This window comes from Pantherophis guttatus, chromosome 4, assembly GCF_059756535.1.
Source record: "Pantherophis guttatus breed Tessera chromosome 4, ASM5975653v1, whole genome shotgun sequence".
NCBI lineage: Eukaryota > Metazoa > Chordata > Lepidosauria > Squamata > Colubridae > Pantherophis > Pantherophis guttatus.
Window position 1 is genome coordinate 34737199 of NC_142066.1, and position 13286 is coordinate 34750484.

The following is a 13286-nucleotide window of genomic DNA, read 5'->3' on the forward strand; positions in this document are numbered from 1 at the left end:
CCCCAAAATAACATTTCCTGGCTGAGCAAATTGATGGGGGATTGGAAGTGGGTCATCAGGTATACTACAATTGATAGCATATGTTTTGCATGTAATGCAGAACAGAAATACAAGGAGCATCATTCTTGTCAATCCCACCCTATTATTGACAATTGTTCCTATTCAGAAAAATATCCAATCTCTAGGATAAACTGCAGGGCATCATTTTCCATTATCCTTATACTGTATATATGGTCTCTAAAACATTTGCAACCTTCTACTTACTTAGAATAGAAATGCTTCAAATGTTAGTTCTCTATACTATTCAACAAATTATATTCTGAAGATAGGAAAAAGCACTCCTATTATTAGGTTTTCTGAAAATTGAGTTTAATAAGCTAAGGAAGGGACCTATAATTCTGATGATTGGAGAAATAATCAAGTCCTTTTCAATTCTCAATAATTTGCACATCTCTCCTGAGAAAAGAGCTAGAAATCTGTATTTAATTATTGTAACTTGCTTTGGGGTTTTTTTTTACACCATGAAAGTGCCATGAGCCTTTTTTTATAAAATGTTCTGACAAATATCCAAGTTAAACTTCATATACAATAAATTTATGGAAGTGATTAAAACTGAAAAGCATGCTAGGTAAAAGATTGGTTTTCGTAAATACATCAGTCAGCCTTAAGTTGTCCTTCAAAATCAAAGAATTGTTTTGGTAGTTTGCCCTGAGTTATTTTAATATTTATCTTAGATGTTTGGCCCAGTTGTGGGGTAATCAATGAATTCTAATCTCCCATCAAACACCAACTTTCATAAGAAATCCTCTTAATTCCTTGTAGATTGTTTATAAATCACTACTTTGTCCTCAATTCTCAGTATCAATATCTTAGTTCCATGTAAAATAATTTCCAACCCAGCCAATCTCGAATGCTCATCAGTCAATGCAATTCCTGTGTTAATGTGAAAATTTATACACAAAACGATTTGTGTAGGAGCCTGGTTTAACTCAACAGACAGAAGCACTGTAATTTAACACCAGCTGTCTGCAATTAAAGTAAGATCGAATCTCGCCAGGCTCAAGGTTGACTCAGCCTTCCATCCTTTCTAAGGTAGGTAAATTGAGGACCCAGTTTGTGGGGGCAATAAGCTGACTTTGTATAAATATACAAAAGTATGAAGGCTATTGCTTAACGCACTGTAAGCCGCCCTGAGTCTCCGGAGAAGGGCGGCATATAAATCAAATTTTAAAAATTTAAAAAAAAATTATTTCTTTCTCTCTTTTTTTTTCTTTTTTCTTTTTTCTTTCTTTCTGAAATATGTTCTTTACCCAAAATTTTATAAATCAAATATTTTGTGACTTTCTTTTAAAATGTGATGGAGGATGCAACTGCAGGAGCAAAGTTGGAGAGTTTGGGCAATGCAATGATTTCTCAACATAGGGGGTTAAAAACAGTGGTGGGATTCAGCCAGTTCAGGCCGATTTAGGCAAACCAGTTGTTAAATTGCTGGCTGGCTCTGCCCCACCACTTTCATGAGTCCCCACCTGCTCCATTTTGGCTCCCAGGTAAGTGCAGGAAGGCCTACTAGGCCCACAATGGGGCACAAGTAGATACGGTGTGGCCCCATGGCCTGTTTTTGCTTCCAGGAGGCTGCAGGAGGCCTACTAGGCCCAAAATGGGTGAAGGGGAAGCACGACCCCCACGGCCTATTTTTGCACGCAGGGGGATGCAGGAAGCCGAGTGCTGCCTGTCACATCCCCTAGCCACGCCCACTAGCATGGCTAGGGGACATGGGCATTAGGGCAGAGAACCAGTTGTTAATTTATTTGAATCACACCACTGGTTAAAAGTTTAGTAAGTTGGGTTATAGTTATACTTATAGAAGGGCAGCATGAGGAGATGAAGGAAACCCTGAAATGCTCTGCACCCTTAACTAGTCTAACTTCTTCAAAATGGTTGTTAAGTCTTGTCCAATTGCTAGTTACCATGAAAAAGCTCAATGACAATTCAAAAAGACTGTTTGAGGGGACTGAAAGAGAGCAACATTTGTCCCTGCCTTGATTAGCATTGGAACAGGTTATGACTCATTGACAGAAACAGGTTATGACTCATTGACAGAAAGGGTTTATTGAATCGATTTCCAAAATTACTGTTTTATGTAATATATGGGCTTATTATCAAATCTTTCTCTGGCTCAGAGAATGTTAAGTGTTTTGACTCTTGAAAGTGCTATGATACATTTTTTTTTCATCAAATTTCCTAAGAAATAGACAAGTCAGCCTTCAGTCACAATAAATAGGTAATAATGATTAAAACTGAACAATGTACTAAGCAGAACATTCATTTTTATCACGGCAGTTCTTCACAACAATACTACTTGTAGTTTCTCCCATCTTCACATATCTTTAATTTCACCCCATGTTTTTAAATAGTTATTCTGAAATAACTATTTAGTAAGGTAACTCAATGTTCTGTCTTAGACCCAGTACACTTTAACATGTTCATAAATGACCTACATGAGGAGACCGAAGGAGAATCCATCAAATCTGGAGACAACACCAAGATGTGGGAAATAGCTAACACTTTAGATAATAGACTCAAGAGTCAGAAATATCTTGGCAGAGTTGAACACTGGGCCCCATATAACAAAATACAACTCATTGGTGAAAAAAGTAACTGTAATATAGTTAGTTACAATTAGTGGATAATATAGTAAACTGCATTATCCACTAGTTTAGTCACTATGTCAAAAAAGACAATAAGCTTTCATTGTCTTTATCTGTTTTTGACTAACCCATCCTTTGATTGTCTCTTATGTTTTATCCCTTATTGTACATAAATCATGTTACTTTATGCAAAAATGAAGACAAAATAAAATTCTTTAAACATTTCATAGATCAGTAATCCCTCTCCTCTTATTAAAACATGGTCACTTGTCAAGTGGAATACAGCAACCTCTTCTATTTTTATGGAATATCAACTAGGTGGATTAATCCCTTAAGTGAAAAAAAATGCTTTATTTACGGTGACCTAGTTTAAACAAGAAGGAAGAATTGGGAACAGAAAGAAAAGTTTGTTAGTGGTTCACATATCTACAATTAAGAGATAGCTTTAACATAGATAAGAAAAGATGTGGCTTTAAATTTGGAAAAAGTAAATTTGAAATTGCATGGTGTCTTAATGATGAACATGTTAAGAGATGAGGTTTCCAAAATGTTATTGAAATTGAATTTGGAAAAGAACTATGATAAAGGTTTCATGATTCAATGGATAATTTTTTGGGCTACAATATAAGGATTGAGAAATGCGAAAATATGTGGATTTTGGACTGAATTTTATATTCAATTATAAACTGAAAGAAAACTTCTATAAGATTGGTATTACTGACACTTATGTTTATATTAATCAAAATTTACATTCAGGTAATCATCATTCGCATTAAACTGAATAGAACACATCCATTCTTTGCTCTTGAAATAGATCTATTTTACAGGCTTCTTTTTTTCATATCAAGTTTTATGAATAAATTCAGTTAAATCAAGGTCAGGGTGATTTTTCTGAATTCCAGCAAGGTAAATTAATTTACCAAAAAAAATCCACAAAAACAGTTCACGATAATCTAAAAATCATTTTTTTAAAATACAAAAAGGAAAAGACAGTTACTGTTCCATCCTTACTAAATTTTCTTTCTTGTTCATCTCAGGTCTCATTAAAATGATGTAGCATTTGGGGCAAAATATACACCCCAGTAAACCAGCACTGGAGGATAAGATAGAGAAGATCTCCACAGCTACCATGTATTTCCCTTTGGTGCTCAGGTAGGTTGGAACAAACGTCAGCCAAACACTGCAAAAGACCAACATGCTGAAAGTGATAAACCTGGCCTCATTGAAACTGCTGGGAAGCTTCCTGGCTTGGAAAGCAATGTTAAAGCTGACAATAGCCAGGAAGCCCATGTAACCCAAGACAGAGTAAAACATGATCACCGAGCCTTCATTGCATTCCATAATGATTTCTCCCTTCAGGGACTGCCAATCTGTATCTGGGAAAGGGGGAGAAGTACTCAGCCAAACAGTGCAAATCCCCACCTGGATGAAAGAACCTGAAAGGACAATAGAATTGGCCAGTCCTTTCCCTACCCATTTCCTCAATCTGGATCCTGGTTTAGTTGCCATAAATGCCAGAATCACAATCATGGTTTTTGCCAATACAGATGAAAGGGCCACTGAGAAGATAATGCCAAAAGTTGTTTGTTGGAGAAGACAAGTCAACCTTCCAGGTCTTCCCATGAAGAGAAAGGAGCAGAAAAAGCAGAGTAGAAGGGAAAGGAGGAGGACACAAGTGAGGCTCCAGTTGTTGGCTTTGACAATTGGAGTCTCTTGATGCATCCAAAATATTCCAAGCACGAGGACTGTAATCAAAGAGAAAACAGTAGCCAATGTAACAAAGAGGATTCCTAAGGGTTCATCATAAGAGAGATAGGTCAACACTTTGGAAATACATTGATTTTGATTATTGTTGGGATATTCATTGCCTGGACATTTCATGCAGACATCCATATCTGGAAAAAAGAAAAAAGAAGATATCTTTCCAATATATCAAACTTTCTATCAGTATAGAATATATAGAGTACAGTTGATGTTAATACAAGTGATCTATTTTGTGAAGAGAGGATAGCAATTATTTTTTCAATGAAAAAACAAACATGAGTCTCATAAATTTAAACCCGCCCTCCTTCATTATGCACACAGGTATTGATTGAAAATCAAAATCAAATCAAAATGTTTTCTGTTCCTTCTCTTCATTTGTAAAATGAGGTTACTAATAGGCAGTGATGAAATGTAAAATTTGTTACTACCCGTTCTATGGGCATGGCTGGAGGGGGGGGTAATGACTGAGTGGGCGTGGCCAACTTTTTTTTTTTTACTTTTAAAACCATTTTTCTACAATCTCTTTGGCCCAAGACGTTATAAAAATGCTTTTAAAAGTGTCTGATGATCAGGCAACTCAGCTGGGATCGTCAGAGCCTTTTAGAAGCCTTATTTTTACAACCTCTTCATCCCAAGAGGTTGTAAAAAAAATGCTTTTAAAAGGTTCTGACAATCCCAGCTGAGTTGCCTGATCATCAGAGGCTTTTTTTTCTTTTAAAATCCTCTGACGATCCCAGCTGAGTTGCCTGATCATCAGAGGCTTTTTTTTTTCTTTTAAAAGCATTTTTTCTACAACCTCTTTGAGAGGTTGTAGAAAAAATGCTTTTAAAAGCCTCTGACGATCCCAGCTCAGCTGCACGATCATCAGAAGCTTTTTTTTTTTTTTTTACTTTTAAAAGCATTTTTTTGGCCGAAGAGGTTATAGAAAAAATGCTTTTAAAAATTAAAAAAAAAGCCTCTAATGATCATGCGGCTCAGCTGGACATGGGTAGGACAAGGATTTTTGCTACCAGTTCTCCAAATCACCCGCCACCCTCATTACCGGATCGGTGATCCGGTTTGAACTGGGAGCATTTCACCCCTGCTAATAGGCTCTTACGGGTCTTTAAGAAATTGTTGGAACAAGAAATTGGACAGCCAAATTAAAAGTTTTAATGAATCATAGACTACTTTTGTTAGATAGAATTCATATTCAGTAGGAAACTCTAAATTCTCATTTTATTGCAGATGTAAAGAGAGTAATACTTCACTCAATTATATTTTGTCACATCTTATATATTATACAGCAATTTGTCCTTTGTACTAATTTGACAAATTTAATTTTAGCATATTTTTGAACTACATCTCCACTAAATGGAATGTCATAGCTGAATAATGGAAATCAATCCCATCTCCTTTTTTGTTTTGCTCAGAGACTAGTCCTTCAACAGTGGAAGGATAAATTTATGTCACAGATTACTCAGATACATTTATAACCTGGTGTTGCCTTAGCCCATGAAGGAATTCCTTTAAAATTGATTTATACCCTGCTAATTACATTGCAATATGTCATCATAAAACAATTGATATCAAGCTGCCTTTCACTGAGGACCTATATCCTGCAGAGCCAGAAAGAGGGCTGTGAAAATATCTACAAACCCCTCAGAACCTGGACATAAACTGTTTCAACTGCTCCCCTCAAAACTACACTATAGGGCCATGATGGTGAACCATGATGGCGTGCCTGAAGTGGCACGTGGAGCCATGTCACCTGGTATGCACGGCATCGACTGTATATCTTCTGGGTTTCTGGTGCATATGCACATGCAATGATCAGCTGGCCTTTGTGCATGTAGCAGTGCCGGAAACAGGAAGAGCTGGTCTGTGAGCCAGGAATGTGGCTTCCTCGAACTTTGGAATTGAGAGTGTCCAGAAAGAAGGAGGACCAATGGGAATTTACCCTTCTGCAGCATCATCGGTCTCCAGGCAGAGTCTCCCTTGACTTCAGCCAATGGAGGAGAGAGTTCTGTGCAGAGAAGAAGCCCAAGTTGATTTTTCAGGCCAAGATCCCCTCTCCACTTTCTCCGCTTCTCTCTCTCCGCAGAACTGGTTCTTCTTCTTCAGGTGAAGTCCCAAAGGACTCTGCCTGGAGACCGATGATGCTGAAGGAAGGAGAATTCTCATGCTGCCCCTTGTTCTGGCCCCTCCCATCTCAAAAGTCAGAGATAAACACCTCCTCCCCCTCAATGCAGAACTGTGGATTCCTCATCTAGGGCTGGAAGCATCTGGCCAGGCACACATGCGTGTGAGCATGCGTGTCATGAGCATGTGGGCAGCCAACTTGCTGGCGCATGCATGGCAGTAACTGGAAGACTTGCTGACCATTGTGCATGCATGGGCTGGAAACTAGAAGTACCTCATCTGGTGTGCGCACATGCCCCCTGGACACGTCCTCTTCCTGGTCATGGCCCTGACAAATGCTTGCATGCATGTGAAGTACTCCCTTTTCGGCACTCGGTGCCAAAAATGTTTGCCATCACTGCTATAGGACATTGCATGCCAGAACAACTAGACACAAAGAAAGTTTTTCCCCCATGCCATCACTCTGCCAAACAATTCCTAATTCCTACAACACTGTCAACACTAGTAAGGCTGTATTACTATTATTCTTCTATTATCTATCTCATTATCTTCTTATGACTATAACTTTATTGCTTGTATCTTATGATTTATATTGTTTATTTAGTATCCTATGATGATCACTAAGTGTATTTTATAATTTATGATGAATGTATTTTTCCGATAACTATGATCATAATATATCACATATTGTTTGTATGTAGACTGAGAGCTTATGCATGGGAGACAAATTCCTTGTGCTCACATTTGGCCAATAAAGAATTCTATTCTATTCTATTTTTAAAACTTTTGTTTAAAATTTTAATTGCATATATACATGCATGAGAAGGAGATAAATGAGAGAGCAAGACAAGGAGAAACCGAGAGAGAAAAGAAAGAATATTATGGACAGGTCTTTTCCTTATGTACTTTTGTTTTTGCTCTGGTTCATGTGGTTCTCTTTAAATAAATCAGAGCTCTAGATTGGATTTTTGCTAGTCAGTAAGCCAAACTCCTCTTTTTGACCTACCTATTTTATCTGAGATTTGTCCTTCTGAACAGGGCACACAATCATAGCAACAAAATTTCTCTCCTTCCTTCTTCTTTCTGTAGGACCCTGGATAGCAGTGGTCATTGCACACAGATAGAGGAAGCACCTGGACAATAATATATATGTGAGAATCAAAGGATAAAAAACTTGCATTAATAGAACTTCCCAACATAGGAAGCCACAACCAGGATGAAGAACCAGAAAAAAATGCAAATGAGACTTGAGTTAATGAATTGGCATTGACTTCTTTGGATATTCTATCAGAGGACCTAGAATGGCAGAAAATTATGTTTTCATAGGATCTGACAGGTATTTGGATTACTTCTAATGGATTGATTAGTTAATATTTTTTGATTGAAGATAAGCAAATGCAATCTAGGGCCATTTGCAGCCAGAATGTTTAAAACCAGAATGTGGCACTACAGATAGTCTGAGATATACAAACACAATGGGATGCAGAATTTCAATCATAAGATACTGCAGTTCAAAGTCAGGATACAGATTTTCATTAAGGAAATCTGCCAAATTGGCACTTGTTTGCTGGTAATTAGCTAAAAATTCTCCAGATCATTTTTATGTGACCATGGGACTCTGAGCCAATTGCCATGTACCAGAAATGTGATCATGTAACAATTGCTTCAAAGAGCAATTTACTTCTATTATTAGTTGACAATCTGCAGCTGCTTCTCACCTGGTTAAAGCTTCTGTGCCATACAATTTGATTGTCATCAAGAGTTAATTCTCTGCCTGGTGAAGCCCAAGGTTCAAAGGTTCCAACCTTCACTCGAGAAAAGGAATTATTGGGGAAAGTAATCCAGTTTGCAACATCAAAAACCGTAATCAGTTGTCTGTTTTCATTAAATATAATAGTGTCTCCCACACTGTTGTTGAATATGATGCTTTTCAAGAAAGAATGGAACTATATATTTTTTTTAAAAAGAAAGAAATTAACAGCAAGACTTTGTAATCATAACAAACTAAAAACTATTTCAGGCTGAACTAGCCTGCTTTGAAAAATACAAATGAGGATTGAATGTGCTTCAAGTCCTTTGGTAAGATGTCCACAACTGCTTTGCCATTGCAACCTTTCTAGGACTAAGAGAGTCTGGGTAGTCTAAGCTCACAAACTGGCTTTGTGCCTAACCAGGAGTAGAAGTCCCAATTTCTAATCTGGTGCATTAACCAAAGTGGTTGTCATCCTATATGTTCCATATTTTACAATATGGAACATGTATGATGACAACCAGTGTCTTATCTTCAAGACCGCCTTCTACCGCATAGCTCCCAGCGACCGGTAAGATCCCACAGAGTTGGTCTCCTCCGGGTCCCATCAGCTAAACAATGCTGGCTGGTGGGCCCACGGGGGAGGGCCTTCTCTGTGGCTGCCCCAGCTCTCTGGAACCAGGTACCTCCTGAGATCCGGACCATCCCCACCCTATTGGCCTTCTAAAAAAGTGGTGAAGACCTGACTTTTCTGGCAGGCCTGGGGCCATTGATCTCGCTCTTGCAATCTGGCGAGATCTGGCCATGAATGGTATAAATGAGTTTTTAATGTTTTTAATTTTTTAATGTTTTTTTTATTAGGATTTTAAATGTATTGTGAGCCGCCCTGAGTCTTCGGAGAGGGGAGGCATATAAATTGAATTAAATTGAAATTGAAATTGTCTGTCTTTCATCTCATTAATTGTTGACTGTTAATCCCTTTTAACCACCACTATATGAGTCCCACTTTTAAAAAATACTAAATGTAATTGTTGCTTTGCTTGTTCAAAGCAAAGATTTATGCTATATAAATTATAATGGGTTTTATGATAAACAGATTTTTCAGGAACATGAGAGAAATTAACTCACAATGATTTGCCTAATTAGAAAACCCACATTTTTTTGGCTGAAATATGAACACACTGCAGAATGGATTATCAAATAGTGTTTCTCAAATTCCATGACAAAGTGGCCAGTCCTCATTGACACAGATGAATTATCTACATCAGGGGTTTCCAACAGTGGTGAAATGTAAAATTTGTTACTACCGGTTCTGTGGTGTAGCTTTGTGTGTGTGTGGGGGGGGGGATAATATGACTGAGTGGGCATGGCCAACTTTTTTTTTTTTTTACTTTTAAAACCATTTTTTTTACAACCTCTTCGGCTGCTTTTAAAGCCTCTGATGATCCCAGCTGACTTGCCTGATCGGCAGAAACTTTTTCTTTTTTTAAAGCTCTGACAATCCCAGCTGATTTGCCTGATCGGCAGAGGCTTTTTTTCCTTTTAAAAACATTTTTTCTATAACCTCTTCGGCCAAAGAGGTTGTAGAAAAAATGCTTTTAAAAGCCTCTGATGATCCCAGCTGAGCCGCGTGATCATCAGAGGCTTTTTTAATTATTTTTAAAAGCATTTTTTCCTCCAAAGAGGTTGTAGAAAAAATGCTTTTAAATTTTTTTTAAAAAGCCTCTGATGATTGAGCGGCTCAGCTGGGCAATGGGGGAGGCAGGGATTTTTGCTACCGGTTCTCCGAACCATCAACCTCCATTGCTACCTGATCGGGGGATCTGGTCCGAATTGGGAGCATTTCACCCCTGGTTTCCAACCTCTGGGCTATAGCCCATTAATGGATGGTGAGTGCAGTTGCAGCTCCATTTCCACAAGCAATGGGCATGCACTCTCATCTGTGAAGCTCACTGCTTGGACAAATAGACCTTCATGTGTGCACGTGAGAGTGCCTGCGACTTATGCAAGTGGAGCTGCACACCTACCACTCATACAGAACCATTTTTTCTCCCCACCGCCAGTCCACAAAGCTGTAAAAGGTTGGTGACCACTGATCTACATTTAATAACCCAACCAGAAATTTAGAAGACACAGTTTTATCTTTACTGAATTCTGAAACTCTAAACATAATAAATATTTAATCTTAACATAATTGTTCTTTCTCACTTCAACAGCCTCACTTCGTAGTTTGTATATTTTCTATGGCTCTTAGATTCCAAAACAGATTAATATGTAAAACTACTGCTTTTAGGAAAAACAACAATGGCCATCCCTGTATAAAGGCTATGGGTCTAGTAAATTCTGTAGAATAGAAAAACGCTTCTCCTAAACCAAAGATAATTTAAATTAGTAGTTATATTTTTGCCACTTAGGAAAGAAATATCCCTACAAAACAACTACTTATATAAAAGCTTTTATTTTCAAAAGGAAAAGTGTTTTTTATTCAACAAAATTTATTGGTATAACAGTGCTGGGTAACATTATTCCCAATAGGTTTATGTGTAACATCATTCCCAATATATGATGGTACAATTAAACAAACAATTTTTATGTAATAGAAATAAAATAAAATACCTGCCATGGTTGTAAATTCTGAATTATTACTTGTTCTGTTCCTATTGCATTTCTACATCTGGATCTGGACTTGAGTAATGCATGCAAAGAATGTACCAAAACATAAACGGCATTGTAAATATTGTAGCTGTGTCCACTCATGCTCATTTCAAATAATATACTTGGCAGGGTCTCTAAATTCTCATCCCCAGTGCACAATACCTTGTTATTTTCATTTATACCAGAAATGTGCAATGGGCAGTCAAATGCCTGCTCCCAAAAATTCTGAATGAAATTGTCTTCTTTTGTCCAAGATGGCCTTACAGTGTGAAGAAATTCTTGGAATCCGGGAGGCTCTTTTGAGCGAACTGCAAATGACAGAGCACCATAGAAACTCTGTATACCCCAAAGTCTCTGAATGGCCAGGGATTCAAAATTCCAATGGGAAGTAACAATCCATACTTTACCCAAAGGTTGCAGTGAACTCCAAGATGCTACAAGGATGATCACTCTCAGATTTTGCATGGCTGGAGATAGGGCATAAATTAAACAGACTTTGACTTTATCATCCATAAAGAGTTGATCATATCTTACTTCCATTGAAATGAAGTGTATATATTCATCTAGATACGCCTTCGGTGGTGTTCTAAGTATGAAAGCGTAACAAATGCTGTTTTGGAAAAGCAATGGTTCAATTTTCTGCAAAAACATGTCGCCATAGTCATCATCCACAGCCAAAATGCCAATCCAATTCCATCCAAAATGCTGAAGTAATTGAATAACCCCAGTGTATTGATGCATTTCATTTGGGACCATCTGGTATAAGAATGGAAATACATTATTCTCACCATGTGCTGAAGAAAATGTTCCATAGGCAAGCTGAAAGTCAATATATAGCAAATAATCAGAACCATTACATATGAAATGGGATTCATATTCATCATAGGTAAGGCAGAAAGTCAGCACTGAAATGTTGGAAATTATACAGTCAGTTCATATGCCAGCAATATTATATCAATTACCAGTATTGTCTATCTGTGTCGGAGTACATTTTAACTGAATGTGAAAACACTTAAAACACAGCTCAAAACTGAAAGCAAAGCATTTATTATCTGCAAAGGTCTTATTGTTTGACTACCTGAAGGGAATCAAGTACCTTCTATGAAAGGCAAAGTGTTTTCTGTAGTGACCCACTTTGAAACTCAGTGCCAACAGGAGTTTGCTAATCTTCCATATTTGGGGGAAACTGCAAAGAATTCTTAGTTTCTAACTATTTAATCATCTGTACAGTGCTTAATTTCTAAATAATTACTCATCCCTATAGATTACTCATTTATATTAATTGAATGTATAACACAGTGTTCTCCTAGATTTTTTCTCTCGGAATGTCAATTCTGGAAAGGACCCTAAATGTACTTTAAGAATGGAAAGAAATAAAGAAACTTGGGATTTCTAGAGAGCCATCCCAAGGATCTACCTGTGGAATCTTGTAGTTGGCAAGAACTGTGGCCATGTTGAATGAGGTCTCTGTTAAACGTCCTCCAATAGCAGCAATAAATGTTTTCTTTAAATCACAGGTAAAGTTGGGGACAAACTTCTGCTGTGTAGAAAGTAAGCTCAGGATTGCTTTATAGGTAATCCTTGCAGGGAAATAGTTGTTCACAATGTGGAAACCCAATGTGATGTTCGGTAAGAGCTCAGAGTTCTTATTGATCTCCTTGACAGCAAACACCAAAGCAAGGATTTGCTGATACATCTTTGGCAGAGAGCTACAACAAAAAATATCTATATAACTAAAGATTGAAAATGTTGCAAGAGTCTAAAAATAATGGGGGATTTGTGCAACCTGATTGGGAGCTTTATTATCAAGCTGCTATATTAACATGGGTGAGAGAGTAGATCATTCTTAGACATAGAAGATTACTGTTTTCAGAAGATCACAATCTTGAATTAGGCTGGCATGATATTTATGGTATGATAAAAGTAAAACTACTGATATTTTCAAAGACATTATATAAGAAATGTTTTACTTTTAGTATGGGAAAAGGTGAAAGCAAATACACACACAGACACAGACACACAGACACACAGACACACACATACACACATATATATGTATGTATGTATGTATGTATTTATGTATGTATGTATGTATGTATGTAAGTTTTCACGGGTATATATGTGTGTACAGTTAATATCTTGGGTTTCTTTCCGTGTAATTGCTACTACCCTTTTAAGGATATGTTTACAATTACACGGGAAGAAACCCGAGATATTAACTGTACATAAATATATACATATATGCATATATATACATATATGCATATATATATATATATATATATATATATATATATATATATATATATATATATATATATATGTTTTCTCAGGTTTTCGCGGGTGTT

General features: G+C 37.1%; 1 protein-coding gene across 1 annotated transcript; it reads right to left on the bottom strand.

Annotated features, from left to right (window-relative positions):
• Positions 1-3641: 3641 nt before the first annotated feature.
• Positions 3642-12634, bottom strand: LOC132712406 (vomeronasal type-2 receptor 26-like). The gene is made up of 5 exons (XM_087893601.1): positions 12356-12634; positions 10900-11757; positions 8252-8479; positions 7540-7666; positions 3642-4543 (listed from the first exon to the last, which is right to left on the bottom strand). The coding sequence occupies exons 1-5, from the start codon at positions 12632-12634 to the stop codon at positions 3642-3644; spliced, it is 2394 nt and encodes a 797-aa protein (XP_087749727.1).
• Between the last annotated feature and the right edge of the window lie 652 nt (positions 12635-13286).